This window comes from Epinephelus lanceolatus, chromosome 18 (assembly GCF_041903045.1).
Source record: "Epinephelus lanceolatus isolate andai-2023 chromosome 18, ASM4190304v1, whole genome shotgun sequence".
NCBI lineage: Eukaryota > Metazoa > Chordata > Actinopteri > Perciformes > Serranidae > Epinephelus > Epinephelus lanceolatus.
The window spans coordinates 17,931,566-17,951,703 of record NC_135751.1 but is presented as its reverse complement, the minus strand read 5'-3'; the positions used below and the strand labels follow the sequence as shown (position 1 = coordinate 17,951,703).

The window sequence follows — 20,138 nt, the reverse complement described above, 5'->3', positions numbered from 1 at the left end:
TCGCACAAAATTGTCTCCAGATAGAAAAACAACAAATATGGTCCAGTCTGCTCTGAGCTTGTTTTGATATTGGACAACATTGCTTTTGAGCTTTAACCTTATTTCACTGCAACTATTGCTGAGAGGTATAATAAAATAAAGAACGTGTGGTGACTCAGTGCTGACTTCTTAACAGTCTCTGGAAGGATCATAGGCTGCTTCGAATCCAATTCCATGGTAAAAAACCCAAACATGAACCACAGAGCAGGGCTGTACTATTTTGCACATAGCACTGGTGTTACAGAGGTTGAAAGTTTTGTAGCACAGGCCACAAAATTGTAGCACAAGTATAAGCGTATTATATAAGTCCATTGCAGTTTGAGACTATTCAAATTATTTTTTCATAACATTTAAATGCATATAGCACTGAAAAATGCAGAAACTGTTTTAAATATGTTATATATATATATATATATATATATATATATAGAGAGAGAGAGAGAGAGAGAGAGAAAGAGAGAGAGAGAGAGAGAGACTTTGTCTGTGTTGTACATCTTGTGTATGAAATGTTTATATAGTCACAGCGCTACATTTTTATTAACACATCTGTCACCCACATTCAGGCGCTGTCTCACCATCACACGATAGACTACAACTACCAAGTAGAGTAGCACTTGGCTATGGATTCACCTCACCCACAAACAAGCAAACAAACCTTCACCTCAAACAAACACGCTACATAAATCTGTATAGCACAGGTGCTACTATGGTAATTTTTTTCACTGCGCTGATTGATTCTTGCAGAGTACGTGCTATGTATATGTTACACTGTACTGTACAGCCCTGAGCACCATGCACAGCGCCAAGTTTCAGCTGGAGTCGTGTAGAGCTCGGCAGCATTGGACTGTTGAGCAGCAAGAAACATTCTCTGAAGTTATCAATCACGATTCGCCGACTGGCAGCCTGACAGACAAATGTGAGAGTGGTGGATGCCAAGAGAGCACTCACCTGAATGAATGAATGAATAGGTACCAAATACAAATCGGTCATTGGAGAAAGATTCATGGTTTGGGTTAGGTGCCTTTAGCACTGAAGTGTCAGTGCTACAGCACACAGTGACATATGACATGATCCTGTGTCTTTGTGGTTACTGCTCCAACATGACAGGGATTGTGTGCATCCTTCAAACACCTTTGACATGGACAGGCCTTAAAAAAGAATATACGCTATGATACAGCAACACTAACTGCCTCAGTAATGCTGCAGGTGCTTCTACTCTGCTTCCTGCGGAATGTAACTTGGAATTTAAAATACATTTGACCTTCACAATTTCGGCTGAATATCATCTATGAACCTTAAGAGGACCTATGCTTCTTTGTTGACGTGTTCCCACAGTCCATCTTGTCTTTACTATTAAAGTCCAATAGATTTTTTTGTCTCCTACAGTATGCATATCTGCTCTGTAACTTTCTTGTCATGTGTTCTCCTTTGATAATACCAGAAGAGAGAAATTGATATTTTATATATGTATTTTTGGGTTTCATGATGGCACTCCCTAGTTTTGCATTAATTCAGTTACCTATATGAAGGACTTGTTTTGATTCGGCCACCGGCAAAAAGGGACTAATAAATGTGTTATTAGTTTAAGTTCAGGCTTCTGTTACCATAAATAACATGTATCAGAAATCACAAGCAACACAAGCTGACCGATCATAACCCCTGTAGTCCAGATGTGTCAGCAGCATAACAGCTTGTCCACACATTGCATTAAACATATATAAGATTAATTTTGACGTGTTCCTTTTGATTCAGGAGTGTTTTGTTTTCTGCAAGTGCTGTAACTGCTGTCTGTCCTTGTAGCTGGACTATGCAGAGGACGCCACAGAGAAGAGAAGAGTGCTCGAAGTGGAGAAGGAGGACACAGAAGAACTGCGGCAAAAATACAAGGTGAAGCCCTGCACCCTTGGTTCATTCTGAAAACTAATGTTGGTTTTGTTCTATTAGGGCTGCTGCAGCACATCTAATGAGGAAGAATATATAGAACTCTAGTACTCTGGTTATTTAATTAAGTCTTGTCTTCAACTCTTTGAGGACAGTCAGATTCATTCACACATTCCTTCCTGTATTTCCCATCAACTACAGGACCAGATGGAAAAGGAGAAAGCCATTGCCAAGGCTCTGGAAGACCTGAGAGCCAATTTCTACTGTGAGCTATGTGACAAGCAGTACACCAAACACCAGGAATTTGACAACCACATTAACTCGTATGACCACGCTCACAAGCAGGTATTGCTGCTTATTAATGGTGATCTGTATGTGTTACAACATCAGAGAGATGTCTTTTCTCTGAGAGAAGAGATCTTGATGTACTTGTTTCTCCCTGTCTTGCTTTTGTATATTGCAGAGGCTGAAAGAGCTGAAGCAGCGAGAGTTTGCTCGTAACGTGTCATCTCGCTCCAGAAAAGATGGAAAGAAGCAAGAAAAGATGCTGCGCCGATTGCATGAGCTGGCTGAGCAGAGGAAACAGCAGGACCGGTAAGAATTTGTTCATGGAGTGCCCTCTGCTGGCTGGACTTCAAAACATATCTGCAGTGGTTTTACAATTGCATGTCTATTGTGTGTTGAAGAATAAATGTGTAACCTGGGTCAAACAGAAACTACAAATAAAACCAGAAATACATATTTTATTTAATTTAACAGTTCACTCTCACAGTAGATTAATATATAGAATTTAAAATTATTTCTTGTATGGAGGACATTTTTCTCAAAGTGAAGCCAGACATGTCAAATACGTTACTATAATAATTCCTTGTATTCCTATTTTTTAGTTGATAAAACTGATTCCAGATAGGGAAAACTACAAGGACCCGCTTGGGCTCTTTGACCTTGTTAAGATTGCCAGTCCAAATCGTATCCAATTTGTATCCAGAATGATTTTAGAAAGTCTGGACAGGAAGAAAGAAAAACACAGGAAATACGATTTTTGCAGATCCAAACCACATTTGGGTGATGTTTGAAATGTGATTCCAAATGGATTTCTGCAGATGCCTCTCAGTCCAGATGCTTTAGCTGCTGAAATCAGATTTCAGAAGTGTCTTTTGTGTCATATTCAATGCGCGAAACACACTGACATTGTGAAATCCACAGTTAAAGAAGTGCTCAGTAGAATCCATACTGCTACTATCAGAACACTATGAAATAGTTTGGTGCAACAGAGGAGTTCAGCACCGCAACTTGGCAGCATGATTGTTTGGAGGGTGAAATGATGGACCTCCATTTTTCTTTTTTCTGCGATGGAAAGCCGCATCACCAATGTAACCATGCAGTTACTGATGCCTACGTCATTACCACAGCAACCTGTGCAGATTGATTGGTGATGTCTGGACACACAAATCCGATCTGATCATTTGCAAATAATAGTGTGGACACTTTGTCTTAGAAATCTGATTTGAGGAATGAATCTAATTTGCCTGCAGTCTGCATGTACATTTTGTGATGGTAAATAAACACAAGTATTTGGTATTTTTTCACCTGTAAATATTTATCCCACATCTTATTGTAATTACACTTTTGTGTTTCAGTACTCCAGGAAGCGGGCCCATGTTCAAAACTACCACAGTGGCTGTGGATGGAGAGAAGTCAGAAGATGGCGACATGACGCCTGAGAACACTGCTTTGACAGACTGTGTCCTAGAAGGATCACTGGCAGATAAAACCGGGGAATCCTCCCCGAAGCCAGGCCCAACCATCAGCTTCTCTCTGGGGAAGAACAGCTCCTCCTCGCCAACCCCCAGTGGCGGCTCCAAAGTCAGTGTGTCCTTCTCTTTTGCCAAGAAAGCCCCAGTAAAGCTGGAGACAGCAGCGGCAGTGTTTGCTGATCATGGAGAGGAAGCTATGGAGGAAGAAGATGGCCAGGAAGGAGAAAAGGCTGGAGGGCAGGAGGAGACATCTGGCTGCGGTACAGACAGCCCTAAAGCAGGATCAGGAGGAGGTGAAGGAGGAGACAGTGCTAGTGTGGTGGGGACGGAAGAGGTGCAGCAGCCTGATGATGGAGCCTCTCTAGCCTCCACTCTCAACAAACTGAAAATGATGATGAAAAAAGAGGAAGGATATGCTGGACAAGAGCCTCAGTATTATCACTATATACCTCCAGCTCACTGTCGGGTAAAGCCTCACTTCCAGTTTTTGCTGTTTATGAAGGCCAGTGATCAGTGTACGAGCAAAGACGAGGAAGACGAGGAAGAGGGGCAGGAAGAGAAAAAGGTTGAAGATAGTTCTGAACAGAAGGAGCCCAATGTTACAGAGTGCAAGACTGAAAAAGAACGAGATAATGACACTTTATCCCCTGACCCAGAGCCAGCTCCTCCATCGCCTAAAGTGAAGACGGAGGATGCCTCTTCATGCACAGCAGATGCAGGTCCTGTGGTCCCCACTTCCCCTACACAAAAAGCAGAGAGCACACAGGAAACTCTAGACTCCAGCTCGGGTCCTAAAATCCCCACAGGTCCCTTCTTCCCAGTTCTGAGCAAAGACGAGAGCACGACCCTGCAGTGGCCCTCTGAGCTCCTCGAATTCACAAAAGCTCAGCCCTCCCTGTCTTACAGTTGTAATCCCCTCTACTTTGACTTCAAGCTGTCCCGCAACAAAGGAGCACGTGGTGGGAAAGCAGCAAAGTCCCCTAAGCCTTGTGAAGAGTCTGAGGACAAGGGGCAAGAGACGGCTGCCTCGACAGCTGAAGTAGACATAGCTACTAAACCTGGGACTAGCACTGACAAAGACAAGCCACTGGTGAAGGGAGAGCCTGGCCAACCAGAAGGTGACGAGCAAAAGCCTGCAGCTGGCAGCAGTGGTGCCAAGAAGAAAAAGAAAAAGAAGAAGCATAAGAAATCTGCAAAGCATTCAAAACGCAAAGGAAAAGACAAGGGAGCAAAAGAAAATGCAGAGGGCGAGACTGAGGTTACGCAAGAGAAGCCCAAGAAAAAGAAAAAACACAAACGGAAGAAGAGCAAAAACAAAGCTCCAGATCAAGATGAGGCACCAGGTGATGAAAAGGAAAAAGCTAAACCAAAGTCAGAAGATAAAGCTGTTGCCTCCTCTGTTCAGCCGACAACTGGAGGGGGAGGAGCTACGGGAAACACAGGAGTAGAACTGGGAAAGAGGAAACGTGCCACGAAGGAAGTGCCTTGCAAGTCTGGAGCAGAGGAGGGAGGAGCCGGGAAAGGCACTGACAAGGTCAACTCCTCAGAGGAGCACAGTGGCACCAAGCGACAAAAGACTGACTCCAGTGCACCTCAAAGTGCCTCCTGCTCCACCTCAGCCCAAAAGAGCCCAGGTCCTGGTCGACCTCCCAGCAGCGAGAGTGAAGAAGAGGGTGGCTCTAATACACAGCGCTCTCGTCATCACAGGTCAAGTCCTCGGGAACAACGCCGCCACCATAGTGAGGAATCAGGGCGGTCTTGCAGTCGTTCTTCAAGACGTGGGGAAAGACGAGGCAGCAGTCGTAGGCGCCATCGTGGCCAAACCTCCCGTAGTCATTCATACTCCAGCAGCTCCGAGCGCTCCTCAGCCGGCAGCAGCGCCTACAGCCACCGTAGCCGCAGCTACTCAGACAGCTACAGCGACTACAGCACAGAGGGTCGCAGGCGGAGACACTCTAAACGTTCGTCAGACTCTGAGTATGAGAGGAGGGGCAGCCGAGGGCGTAGACGATCCAGGAGACATCAGTACTCCTCTTCATCCTCAGAAGACTCCCGCTCACGTTCACGCAGCTACAGCCGCAGGAAGAGGCACCGGCGGCACCATCGGAGCAGCTCAAGAAGCTCCAGTAGCTGGAGCCGCAGCACCAGTGCAAGATCCTGGAGGCGCAGCTACAGCAGAAGCCACAGCTCAGCCAGCCGCTCCTCCAGTTCCACCAAAGGCTCTCCTCGCAGACGAGGCCCCAGGGCTCGAGGGGACACCGACGCACACCGGAGAGACTTCAACCGCTCTTGCATCTACCGCTCCCAGTCTCCACGTTCATCTTCATCACGAGGCCTTAATCGCAACACCCATTCATCCAGCTCACAGTCACTGAGGCCAGGGGGGTCCCGAGATGCCGGGGAACAGAAAAACACCCTCACTGCGCGTCAGCTGCTGGAGAAGGTTCAGTCTAAAAAAAGCTCTGATGATTCTGCCACAGGAACAAAATCTGGGATTAAGATTAAGGACCCACCACAGGGATACTTTGGTCCCAAACTTCCTCCGACCCTGGGAAACAAAGCCATGTTGCCGCTTTTTGGTAAGCTGCAGGCAGGGAAGAAACCACTGATCCCCCTAACCAGACCTGATGAGGGTGAGAAGTCAGGAGCAGGGAAGTGCTCCGAGGCTGAGGCAGAGGTTATTCTGGTTGAGCCTATAAGGGAGTTCCCCCCTCCACCACCACCTCCAGCTCCTCCGGTTCAGAAGGTTGAGGAGGCCCCGCAGATCACAGTGGTGCAAGAGGAGACACAGCACCCTGCTACAGAAGCCCAGGTGCACCAAGAACCCCGGCCGTTGTTTGAACAGGAGCCTTCCATGATGATGCCCCAGTACCAAGGGGAATCAGGACAGGACCCTTCTCAGATCTCCATGATGGAGTCCCTCATGCCAGAAATGCAGCAGCAACAGCAGCAGCAGCCTCCAATGCATACCTACCCTGCTTACCCACCACCCAACCTGGAGGAGGACGGCATGGAGGCAGAGGAGGATGGACTGGCTCCTTTAGAGAGTCAGCCCATTACGTTTACGCCAGAGGAGATGGAGAAATACAGCAAGCTGCAACAGGCTGCACAGCAGCACATCCAGCAGCAGCTTTTGGCCAAGCAGGTAAAGACATTTCCGTCTGCTGCTGCAGCTGCAGCAGCCGCTGCAGCAGCTGCCAACTTGGCCCCAGCTCCCCCTCCCCCAGCCCTGCAGCAGATCCACATCCAGCAGCCCACTGTGTCTGTAGCCTCTGGCACATCGATCACCACAGTGCAACACGCCATCCTGCAGCACCACGCTGCCACTGCTGCAGCCATGGGCATCCATCCAGCACATGCACACCACCCACACCCTGCACATGCCCAGTTGGCCCAGGTACACCACATTCCCCAGCACCACCTTACCCCCATCTCCCTGTCTCCTTTGGGCCACTCCCTTGGTCATTCTCTGGGACACTCACTTGGACATGCTGGGCTGATTCCTGCCCACCCAACAGCCTTCCTCTCTGGTCAGCCTATACATATTATACCAGCTTCTGCACTTCACCACACCCCTTTAGCTCTCCACCATGTACCACATACAGCCCTCTACCCCACACTTTTCACACCTCGGCCCTCACAAGCTGCTGCAGCAGCAGCTCTCCAACTTCATCCACTGTTACACCCAATTTTCTCAGGACAGGACCTCCAGCACCCACCGAACCATGGCTCTTGAGTAACGATACAAGTGAAGGAGTAAAGTCACAGCACCCAACCACTAGAAGAAAGACTTAACCTGACTTGGCTTGGTTAAGGGTTTTAAGATGAAGTCTTGGCAGCAACATGCAGGCAGTGAGACAGGAAGCTGTCAATAAACCATTTTACCGGTCAACACAGTGCAGAAGTTGTAGCCACAAAGTGGTGCTGCTTGTGTTTGGTTCAAATTTGACACTAACATTTTTTTCTGGTTCACGTGAGATTTTTTTGTTCATGTTTTGCCCTGAACAGGCTGTAAATTTAAAAAGACTTCAAGACACTGGTTTATATTCCATCTTGAGGTATATTAACACCACCCATTTATTTTTGAAGGAGAAGTCAGAGAAACCACTGGAGTTTTTTTTTTTTTTTTTTTTCGTTTACCATGTAGAAATATTATTCTCACAGTTTTCTGCTCATTTTGGCAGCCAAAGAGAGACGTATTGGCTGGAGCTATGAGCTGATCATGTTAAGAGGAGTATGAGGTAGGCAAATGGCTTCGACTCTGTAATGTAACCTTCAGAGACAGACTACTTCATATTTACTGATATTGTTTATGTTCTCATATGACTACTTGCTCTCTATTGGATTATCAAATAATTTGTAATGCAGTAACTTGTACATATATATCAGTGTGTAATGTGAAGAATCCCACCAATGATGACCATATGAAATTACAGCTATGGTGTCCAAATCGGTATGACATAAGAACCCCCTCTCTAAGCAAGGGGGAGATGTGATGTAAGGGGTTGTAACATCCCTGATGCTCTGAGGCAAAGTTCATGTTCCCTGTGGTGAGGGTGCACCTGAAAAAAATTGCACTGAAAATCTGTACATGGAGATGGTGCGTTTGCATCATGTAACAATAAGATTGTAGTATACTGCAATAATTGTATTTTTCTGTTTTTAAATTATTTTCCAAAATGCTCTTCAAAAGAAGGGCTGTGTTTTGCTTTTGTGTAATTTTGTAAATAAAACTGCTGTAGATTAACCTATTAACATTTTAGAGGTTTGGTATTGGAAAAAAAAAAAAACAGAACGATGAGATGGATGGAAGCTGGTCACATGTATGTATTTTATCACGTTTGTTTAATTAGCCCAGTTAAGATGGGCTGGGATGGTAAAGGATAGTGGTTTGTCAAACAGTAGCAACTCTGTATTTTTTAAAAACTTACTGTTTCAGCAAATAAAATCTTGAGTTCATGTGTGTTTTTCCATAATATGTAGAGGGAACAAAACTGACATGTAAACATTTAAACTTTTAACCACCCGGCAGTCAGAGGGATGAAAACACCTGCAACGCTTCATCTGGAAGAAGCCAAGCAGTCCCTGCAGGGGTAAGTGTCAAAATTGAAACACTAGATGGTGCCTTGGTTGCCTCGAATATACGTGTGAAAGCAGTATATCAACAGAGGCAATTAAGCAGCAGAGTAAAACACCCCCGAGTTTGAACTTTGTTTCTGTTTCCAGCAGTCATTTGATGAAGATATACCAAGGGGGATGAAACATTTTATTCTATGAAGGGAATTAAATCACTAACATAGTGAGACTAGACCCAAGCTTAAAGGGACAGTTCAACCCCAAATCAAAAATACATGTTTTCCTTTTGACCTGTAGTCCTATTTATCGATCTAAATTGATTATCGATCTTTATTGATATGACAGCGAAGATAGACAGGAAAGTTGGGAGACAGAGGTCGGAATCAAATCAGCACCATTGCTAAGGCCTCAGCCTATACAATCCACCAGGTACGCAAGGGTCAACCTTATGAATTTACATTGTTTTGGTGTGAGTTGCCAAGTGTTGAAGATTTTGGCCCTCTTTCCAATATAATTAAACTAAATGGCACTGGGCTTGTGCTCAAAGCACCAGAAATACATTTGAAAACCTCAACAGCAACGTCTCTTTCTAGAAGTCATGACCCTACTACCTTACTCAAAACCTTGCTGTGAGCAGTTTCATGCAGGAACTATTTTCTCTACCAAAATAGATCCACCGACCGCATCACCACACAGACGGAAGTGTGCATCAATGGATTAGTTAATAGCTATCGGCTATTGCCAGCTCATGTGGCACCACTGAGCTGGCTAATGTTACAGTTCAGCAGAGGAAGACGCCAATTATTTTTTCATCATGCCATCATGAGCACGAACCTCTTGTGCATGACTAGATGCACGCGTTGTTCTGCGCGGTGATAAGCTTGGTCAGTGTAATTTAGTAGAAAGAAAACAGGCCCTACATGAAACTGATCACAACATTGTATTGGAGAGAAGGCAGACATCACATTTGGCAACTAAAAAAAAAAATCAAGATTGATAAAAAGCACTACAGGTTAATAGTAAAAATATGTATTTTTAATTTTTAGGTGAACTGTCCCTTTTAATACAAGATAAATAATATGAACACTGTCAAATTAACTGCTGCTTTCATTGTCTTTCTGAACAGATTCTTGTTGGCACTGTTCTGTTCATCATAAAACAAAAGAATTTTTTCAGGGAGCACCCTGAGTTGCAGTATAATGAAACATGGAGCACTGTAAGCATTTCTACATGAGTATTTCTATTTGTCCATGAACTGAGAAGACAGAATGACACTGACAACATTACTGACAGGAACAAAACAAATAGCTTTTCACTGGAGGCAAACGCAAGCTGAGTGTAATGCTCTGACAAATTTCTGAAAAGCCATTTGGGTAGTCGCAACAGTGATTTACAGTTTCAGAGTGGTTTTGATAAAAAAGACTAGATAATGGAGCAGACCTATTATCATCAAGTCCAATGTTCTGTTGAAGCTCCAAGTGGAATAAAATACTGAATGTAATTAAGGTCTTCTTCAACCTTACCGTTTTGCAGGTGCCCAAAATAATTTAAATGGTGGAAAACAAACTACAATGGCACACTTTATTTTAAAAAAAATTACTGAAATCAGATGTTAAAAATTCAGTTCTGCCACTTTTCCTATCATGATGGATGATGTGCTGCAGAAATGTCCACGACTGATCAAAAAACGGCCGCTGCGGATGGATGACAATCAGCCCAGGTATCTGATTACCAGGAAGATGAAGACGCAGGTCACCAGCATGCCTCCAATCATGATGAACTTATCTTGGGTCGCTCGCCTTTCTATTAGTCTCATCACTGTGTTCGACAGCCCCAACATGTTGGCCACATCCAGCATCTTCTTATGGGTCCCCTGTGCAGAGCCCAAACACAGCCATGTTAGTAATGATGAGGTGTGTTAGATTACACTGTAACAACCATGAATACACTAAATGTTTTGGAAAATAAGGGCATTACATGACACATAGTAATCATCTACACTAATTTGATTTTGAGAGACGTTGAGTGCCAACACCCTCCCTGACGCGCCACTCCGTCAGATCATGGCTAGACAACTGGGCTATGAGTGCTGATCAACAGACACACCCTGATAAGAGGAGGCCTGAAGCGAAACCAGGAAGACCATCTCCTCCCTGGAAACAAGGACTCACCCTCAGGCTGAGCATATGAACATGAACAATAAGACTATTGTGATCAATGTGGACGTCAGAAACTGGGTCAGGAAACATACAATTTAACCTGTAGCCATCCAGGAAACATACCCAGCAAACATTAAATGGACGATGTCATATCCCTGACCAAAAAGGGTTCCGATTGGATGGGAACCCGCTCTCTATGTAGAAATAAACAGCTCATTCTAAGGTAAAGAAAACATGACAAGGTGATTATAAACTAAAGTATACATACTTATATATTATTATATTATATTCCATTTGGCCAATGTATCCCTCTAAATCCTACACACTGGACCTTTAAGCCTGTGGTTTATGTAAGAGCCCCAAGTCTTAATCCAAGCTCTCTCTGATTGCACAAGGGAGAAGTTTACCCTCAGGGCTTTCCATCAGAAGTCAGGTGACATAGTATGGAAGGTGACAAAGTCCACATAGGGAGGAAGTCTTGGTGGATGAATAGGTCGACATGAGTCAACAGTGGCTTTTCATTTATTTGTGTTGATGTCACATAATGACATTGCTTGGACGCCCAGGAAGGACTTTGAGCTAATGGCCAGACGTGTGGCATCCCGGAAGTCGGCACATCTTTGAACCATAACTGTACGTCTTAATTGGATGTTCAAGTGTCTCAGTTTACTCTGTGTCTTTCTATGCGGGTTCCTTTATTCAGAAAAAAAAGAAAAATAAAGGTCCTCTGTGGTTACAGATTATTATTTTTCTTTCTAATTTTTGTATTAAATCACATGCACACATACCTTCAGAGTGGATCTTTGATCTCTGAGGCCGTTGAGGATGCTACTGCCACTGCCCAGGAGGTCATCCATGCCTCTGTGTGCGTTGTGCAAGTTGGAGTTTAACTGTAGGGTCTCATCTATGGGAATGGAGGTATCTGCGTCCTATTGAACAAGAACAAACTTATTTAGATTGAGACATTTTTATGTTACACTGAGGAAATATCAACCAGACTCAACGTTTGCAGAGGACTATCACATTTTTACAAACCCTCTTTTTATCAGAAGACTTGGACCTCTGAATGCTGATTCATGGCCAATAAAGTGATTGCCAACTTCACCTGGCTCGACCTGAGCTCAGTAGCATCACTTTACTTCCCACCCTGTTTTAAAGGTCCCATATTATGCTTCTCCAGGTTCACACTTTTATTTTGGGCTTCTACTCGAACATGTTTACATGCTTTAACATTCAAAACTGTAAATGTTTATTTCTGTTGTCATTTTCTGTGTTCTCTGTACAGACTGCATATTTCTTTGTGAACTGAGCATTCTGATAACTTCACAGTATTTATACAACACCTACACCTGCTTTATATTAAAAAAAGACATTGAAATTTAACTTTTTACAATATGGGACATTAAGGTACATTAGACTTACATTGGTTGTGAAGGTACGGTTCATGAGTTCCTCCCTCTCTCTGTCCTGGGCCTCTCTAGCATAGCGTCGGTGCTGGAAATTCTGCAGGGCGGTCCGAAGGTGTTGGACATCATACTTAAGCTGGTCCACTCGCCTGAGGGGAAGCAAAGAATACAGTAAAAAATATGAAATAGACAAAAGGTCTCCTTTAAGTAACTCAAAATATTCTTTTGCTCACCTCTTTGACCTATTTTATGATAATACATCATTGCACTACATCTTACACGTGATTCTAACTGTTCAGATTTGTTCTGGCTGATGACAACATTTCTTTTCCTTCAAATCTCATGCAGTTGGAATGAAGAGTCCCTCACAGTCGCCCCCTCCTCTTAGCTTCACTCAGACCCCACTAGAGCTCTACTAAGATCAGAGGAGTGATGTGGGATGGTGCATACTGTGTCCCCTAAGGCCTGTTTACCCAGCTCAGAAATGAGTCTTTGCCCAATGCAGCAGGAATGCTGGTGATGACGGGGCTTCTAAGGAAATGTTTTCATAGAGCCACATCGCCAAAGGGCAGGACAGGGCTGCTTGTCTCATCATCTACACACTGCCCTGTGCCTTTATGAGATATATGGCTCTCTGGGGCTTTAGGGTCACCATCAATAGACTCGATACAAACTCACAATTTGGCATTCTGGCGGCGGTTTGGTGGCTCCTTGCTGGCCAGGATCTCGAGGCGTTCTAATTGATTGAAGATCTGGTCGATTCTCGCCTGCAGCTCATTCTCTAACACTTGATCAATGAGGAAAAAGAGAAAAATTAGAGAATACACAACAATTGACAATGTATTTGGTGTAATTACAGGAAGGAAGACATCATATTTCCCTTTTAGATAGTTTTAATAATCAGGTAAAATGCACCCTTAAATGTAATATGTTTGTTTAATGCATTCACTTGAGGAAAAAAAAATGGCACTGTTTTTCTGATTTAACAATGTTATTATATCTGAACTGTCTACTGCCTGGCTCCCACCATTATATAGAAAGAAAAAGCCTTCCCAGCTTCTGTCACTGCACCCACCCCTGCTTCTTCCTGTCCTGGCACCAGCCTGGCCCAGAACTGATAGAGCAGGCACCAACGACAGAAAACAATCAACCACGGAGACACCACCTTCCCTCCTGTCATTATATCAGAAAGGCAGCCATAACAAGGAGTCTGTGCTAAATAGAAATTAAAGAAACAATTCAAAGGAAAATGAATGAGAAGTGGTGCCATAGATTGAGACAGCTATCTTTGGGGAAGCGGGTAATGATGACACATCTCTGACATTCAGCAGAAAAGATGCAATTGCTTTTTGTTGCGACCCTTGCTGTTGTTCATCCGCGTCAGTGTGTGTTGAACTGCTTTGAGTGTGGGACTGGCTGGTAATCTGGGCTTTCTTGTGGCACCTGGGCCCAGTGCTCCCAGTCTAAAAATGTCAGCTCTGTAACTCATTCTCACTTTCTCCAGGACAGGCACCCTCCCCTTGGTGATGTCTCAGCTTTAGTTCATCCTTGGTTCCCTTTTGCTTAATTTGTGCACTCTGCAACATTCCCACACTACACTGATCATACATTGACTCAGCACATTACTGTTCCCACTGACATCTAAGTCTTTATGTTCCATATTATCGTAAAATCAGTTACTTTTGTTAAACAAATTACTTTAATAGTGTGTCTCTCGTATTTGTCATGGCCCAAGAGCCTGGTTATGACACTTCGGCCTACCTTATAGTCAGGAGATCCTACTGGAGTGGAAATCTACTAGACCACCTAAAGCATCTGTCTGACTGACTGACTTGATGCTCCTCCTCAGGTTAGAGAAGATCAAATATTAATTAGGGGATCAACCAAGAATATAATTTATTTGGAATCTTATGATACCCTATTTAAAAAGGTCAAAAAAAAAAAAAACCTCTCTCTAAACTGACTGTCGCACACCTCTCCCTTTAACCTCCCCTTGATGATCATGACCACTTTTGTCTGGCTAAGGGTTTTGGTGGTTATGGTCTGGTCTCATGGCGTGAACAAAGAACTTTGTATTATTACTGTAATTTTTGTTGCTGCTGTGTTGTTTTATTTCTCTTTCTTTGTTGCTGTTTTGTTTGTTTGTTTTGGTTTCTTACCTCTTTCCTCCTACACAACTCTACGCAATATTGTGTGATTGAGTGTATATAATTTTATCTAATAGTTTTATAGGAAACTCACTGTGTATGTTGCCATATAGTGATGTATGTCATTACTCTAAAGGGACAGTTCAGGGTTTTAAAGTGGGGTTGCACAAGGTTCTTAACCATAGTCAGTGTATTACCCACTATAGATGGCGGTCACCATGCCACCTGTTTGGAGAAGCAGACTGGACTCCACCACGGAAGCTAAGTAACGCACTGCTGTGAATGGGGTCAGCAATAAAACGTATTTTAGCCACCTAAGTTCCATTTAAAAAACACTATGGCAGATCAAGTGTACACTATATTGAGAGTATGGTTAGTGCTTTACCTTCTGTCAGACAGCCAGTTCCAACGGGAAAACTTTTAGCAGCTTCAGTTCCACATCTATGCTCTCATCAAAGCCATCAAAGTCCATTGACACAAACAGTAATTTTGGCTTGCTGAACACAGGAGGCCATTTAGTTAGTTTATGTTATTAACTTACTTTGGTGAATCCAAACTAACCACTTCAAATTCCAATGTCACACAATAATATTGCAAAATACTTGATCCAGGCAGCGGCAGACCAGCAACTCCTGTGTCCAGCTATGTTAAATTACTATTTTTCTCAATGGACTCTGGCTTTGAAGAGAGCGATATATGTCTGACAGAAAGGTAAAGCAGTGCAAATACTCTCAATATGACCTACACTTAAAATAATATGGACTGTTTTAGGTAGGACTTTTTCAGGTAGCGAAAATATGTATTATTGCTGACCCCATCCACAGCAGTAGATTGCCTAGCTTCTGTGTTAGAGTCCAGCCTGCTTATCCAAGCTGGTGGTGTGGCAACTGCCATCTACTGTGTGTTATGCACTTACAATGGATATACAACACCTACAAATCCAAACCATCCCTTTAACCTAACATCTGTATCTGTATCTATCTATATTGCTATGACAGTCTTTAATAAAAAAAACAATATCAATGAAAAATCAACAGTGATGGTTAGTACTATAACAAGACTTACATACTAAGTAGAGGGGGTGCTGAATGTGACCGTCACGTAGTTTAAGTCATGTACTACTTACAGTGTACTGACTGGCGGTCCGTCTTTTCCAGATTTCCCATCAAAGACTGCACCTCCTGGATTTGCCTAATACATTGTAAAATATATCGTTAGTGGCGTCAGTGGATGGGAGCCGACACATGATGCCAAAATACAATCTGGCAAACATTTATAAACATAAATTACCAACTGTGTGACGATTTTAATGTCTAACGACCCGACTATGATCATGTTAGTTTGCTTCAGTTAACTACGACTGAAGTTAAATCACTGGTCAGTAGCTAGTTAGCTGTTAGCTGAGACAGTTTTCACAGAAGACAGACACACTTACTTGTTTGTCTGGTGATAAAGCGTCTCCATCTTCCGTGATTTGTTAAAGCGCTGTTTTTCCCTATGCGTTGTAACGTTATTTCATTAATAATGCCGTTATTCTGACAGGTGGCTAAGCTAGCCAGCTAGCTAGCTAACGGTAGTGGAGTGTACACGTCATCAGCAGAGCCTTTGTGTACGGAAATAGGAAAGCGGAAGTTCTGTCGCGTCACCAGAGAGAGCGCGAGAGGGAGGGGTAAAAAATTGAGAATGCTCAGTCTGCCTCGACTTTTGGACACTGAAAATGCAATACAAAGCTGTACCTTAGCCTTTGTTTCATTAGCACTTGTGTCTGGGACGTTTTTGTGAGATAAAGAATGTCATAAGGTCTATTATCCTTCGTTAATAACATCGCTAACTGTGCTCTTTTGATTACAAGCGTCTGATATGGCTATATTTTCACAATTAACGATCTTTGTCTTGTACAAAATGCTTTTTTGTGATTTTTATCTACTTTCCTTGCAAATTATTAATAATAAATTATATATACATAGCCGCATCCCATTCATTAGGTCTATATATTTAACAAATTTTGCGGTTATTGAAACTCCAAAAGAAAAAAAAATAACCAACTGTCAGTGTGCTTAAGGATGACCTGTGATGTATAAGTTGTATAATATCAAGAGTAAATAAAAATAGGATTGTACAAAATGCTGAAGAAGCACCACCTAGTGTCAACACCTCTAAGTACCAGATAAACTGGCAAGAACCGAGTACTAATGCCATTATTATTTAACCTTATGAATTGTCCTCCTTGGTTTCAAATTCTAAATAGTGATACATCACTAGGGTGAAAACAGGACACTGAATATTGGCAGCGAATTACATGCAGACTGAATCCAGCTACATTGGTTCCCAATCACTCCCCATTGAGGACCAGTAAATATTTTGTTCGGGTAATTTCAATTGATGCTAAACTCCCTAAATTTAAATCCAGGCTGCAGGCTATATTTTTCATTATATTTGATATTCTCTTAAAGGTAATAGCTGACAGATGTGATAGCAGAGATCCTTTTCCCTAACCCAGGACGAGCTCTGAGAGCATCTAGCATAATCTGTTGACATGTAGACATGTGACAGGAAGAACTCTGAGAAACACGTCCCGGGGCTATCTTTTGTCAGCTCACCCTGATTCAGTCTAATGAGGCTATCCTATTTTTCCACAGATAGGTGTCAGAATATTCCTGCCTGTCCATCCAGGGGCCTCCTTTTTGCCTGCGGCCAGAGACACCGAAACTAATGATATCAAACTTTTCAGTCAGAGATCACTGTGGAAAGGATGTCTGAGGAAGGAGACAGGTTTGTTTGTGAAGCTGAGTACTGTGTGAAAGTGGCATGATTGGATTTCCCAGAACAAGCTGTGAAAATTTCACAATAGTTCCTTGGTGATTTAGTGGGAGGAAAAATCATCCTGGGGCGCTGCCTGGCACCTTCACAAAACCACATCTCAATCACCTTGCACCAACCCTCCATCACCTCACCGTCTACTTCTAATTTGGGAGGGGTGAATCGATGAGAGCAGGAGCAAGCAAAGCAAATTCACGCATCCTTTGAACTAATTAGTGCAGTGAGCTGTTACGAGCTCCTGTTTGCCACTGATAGCTGTGTTTGTTTACCTCATTCGGCACAGCAATCAGAAGTCGGCCCAGACAGTTTTCCGTGGCTGCCTGATGGTACTTGAGTTGATGGTTGTATCTTCAGGCTAGACACTTCTCAACAGAGGTCCTTTTCACCCACCCCCACATGTCAGAAACCTTGATATCTGTTCATGCCACTTCTTGCTCTCACTGTTCACCGTTTTCAGTTGTCATAACACATCCCCAGGGCACTGGTTGGATGTGCACAGCTTTAACCTGTTGCTCAGAGTCGAGAAGAAGTCGAGAAAGGGAGAAATAAGGCCCCCGTCAAACCATTTCCAAACAGCACATGTGGCACATTTACCTCCCTCTCTCTCTGTCTCTCTCTCTCGCTCTCAAGGTCATGGGGTTCTCTCTGTCTGTCCTTTATCTTTCAGCCCTGAGGAAAGGATGAGATGAGCTTACTGGTTTTCCTCCACACCTGAGCACCACCGGCACAAACTGGAATCCAGACTCCAGGTGTGGAGAACAATCACGCCACTCTGGCTTTGTCACTACCATAGTTTAATGCACATGCATAGTGCATAGTACCTCCACCAAAGGAAGCTACATCTCAGATCCAGTGTGTGTGTGTGTGTGTGTGTGTGTGTGTCTGCTTGTTGTAAAGTAAGATATTAGTTTTTGGTACAGATCTAGGACTGCAAGCTTTTTGCTATTTCCTCTTGAAATAGTTTTCTACAGTGGTATTGAGTAGAGATCTTTTACTCTTCTAAAAGTAGCAGTACCACAGTGTTAAAATACTCCAGTAATAATTTAAGTCTTGCATTCAAAAGTTACTCAAACAAAAGTACATCTGTATTATCAGCCAAATTTAGCTATCAAAAGTAAATGTACTCATTATGCAAATTGCCCCCATTCAGAGTGTAGTAATTATAGTAGACATGATATATGGTATTGGAATGTTATTATAAATTAATTTAGCAGCATTTTATTGCTGTCAGGGGATAAAAAGCTTAAACAACTTTATTGTTGTCTTTTTGTCAAATAAATGTGGTGGAGTAAAAATGATAAAATGTCCTCCTGAGATGTAGTGGTGTTGAAGTGTATAAGTATAAGTACCTTGCATTGCACTTAAAGGTCCAGTGTGTAGGATTTAAGGGCATTGATCATCAGAAATCGAATATAATATTCATAGCTATATCATATCATAACAGAGTTACACTGTGCCATTTGTGCTCTCATCTGAATGAAAAAAAATACATATAGTGACACGTGTATCCTATAATTATCTAGCTTAATGTGTGTAATGCAGATCTAGATCCAGAAGCAGAGATATTGAGGTATTCACTAAATTTTAATAAATGTAGAGCCTTGATGGAGGCATGAGTGTTAGAATGACATTTATGCAATCAAATAATATTAGGGGAAGTATATGTATAAATACACATATATGTGTGTGTGTGTGTGTGTGTGTGTGTACGCGTGGGTGTGGGTGTGTATTTGTGTTTGTGTTCGTGTGTGGCCGCCTGACTGGATCGTCAAAGAATGTTATTTCCTGGTGCCAGGCTTTGCTCCTTTGGGGGCTCCAGCTGGAACCAAACAAAATTTAGCGCTGGATCAGTCTGCCTGTCCTTGTTAGACAACATGGCAGCAGAGTTGTTGTTTGGTGGAGAAAGAAAGCCCTCAGTGTACTCCATGACTGCCACCCTCAATAACACTGTTTTGTTCATCAAGAGAAAATGATATGTTATTGAATCACTTTTACACAAGGTACTTAATGATGTTTTCCAGGCAATATAATACATCATAACTCTCCAGTGATTGCCCAAGACAGACAGAGTAAAGAAGCCAATTATGTGGAGCAAAAGCGCCTTGGGTCAACAGTTTTTGGATACCAGTCATTTTTTGAAGGCACACTGATCTTCTGACTCCCCCCGAGGGAGATGATGCACTTGTCTTTGAAGCCGTGATGAGACGCTGAATGAAAGCAAATGAGGGCCTGTCAGAGATGACAGGAGAAACCCATAAGCTCCCGGTGTCTCAGTGGGTTCTGGTGGGAAAGGGGTCCAGAGGCAGGGCCAGAGGGGTGGCCAGAGGTGGCACAGGCCCCATAAAGTGACGTCACAAAGTCAATCAAACGTCCTAAAAGAGATGCAAAACTTCTATAAAGAGATGCAAAACTACTACAAAGTTGCAAAATGGCTGTGAAGACACGCTAAATGACCACAGAAATACACAAAATGACTACAAAGACAAAACTATTACATGGCAATGCAAAACAGGTCCCCAAAACAGCAAAACAACTACAAAGAGATGGAAACCTACTACTAGTAGATGCAAAACAACTACAAGGAGACACTAAAAGATCCCAGAAAGATGCAAAACTACAACAAAGAGTCACAAAACAACTACAAAGGGACACAAAATAGCTATGACGAGATGCAAAACAAATCCATAAAATAAAAAAATGATTAGAAATATGTTACACAGCCACAATACAAACAAAATGACCATTATGAGGCACAAACCAGCCGTAAAAAAGTTGCAAAATAACCCCCTTCCCCCTAAAAGAAAAAACACTACAAAAGACACTTAACTTCTACAAAGAGACGCATAAAATGGT

At 42.9% G+C, this 20,138-nt stretch overlaps 2 protein-coding genes across 10 annotated transcripts in view; one reads left to right on the top strand and one right to left on the bottom strand.

Annotated features, from left to right (window-relative positions):
- gpatch8 (G patch domain containing 8) overlaps positions 1–8,636 on the top strand; it is a 32,759-nt gene extending 24,123 nt beyond the window's left edge. For all 9 annotated transcript variants that reach the window (XM_033644036.2, XM_033644037.2, XM_033644040.2 and 6 more), the window contains 4 exons: positions 1,840–1,926; positions 2,122–2,265; positions 2,384–2,514; positions 3,561–8,636. In XM_033644036.2, the coding sequence (XP_033499927.1) occupies positions 1,840–1,926; positions 2,122–2,265; positions 2,384–2,514; positions 3,561–7,413 (4,215 nt within the window). In that variant the 3' untranslated portion in view covers positions 7,414–8,636. The remainder of the gene's footprint in view (positions 1–1,839; positions 1,927–2,121; positions 2,266–2,383; positions 2,515–3,560) is intronic.
- Positions 3,967–16,092, bottom strand: gosr2 (golgi SNAP receptor complex member 2). Its single transcript, XM_033644043.2, has 6 exons — positions 15,901–16,092; positions 15,592–15,656; positions 12,997–13,105; positions 12,335–12,467; positions 11,701–11,841; positions 3,967–10,626 (listed from the first exon to the last, which is right to left on the bottom strand). The coding sequence occupies exons 1-6, from the start codon at positions 15,927–15,929 to the stop codon at positions 10,465–10,467; spliced, it is 639 nt and encodes a 212-aa protein (XP_033499934.1). The 5' UTR covers positions 15,930–16,092; the 3' UTR covers positions 3,967–10,464.
- Between the last annotated feature and the right edge of the window lie 4,046 nt (positions 16,093–20,138).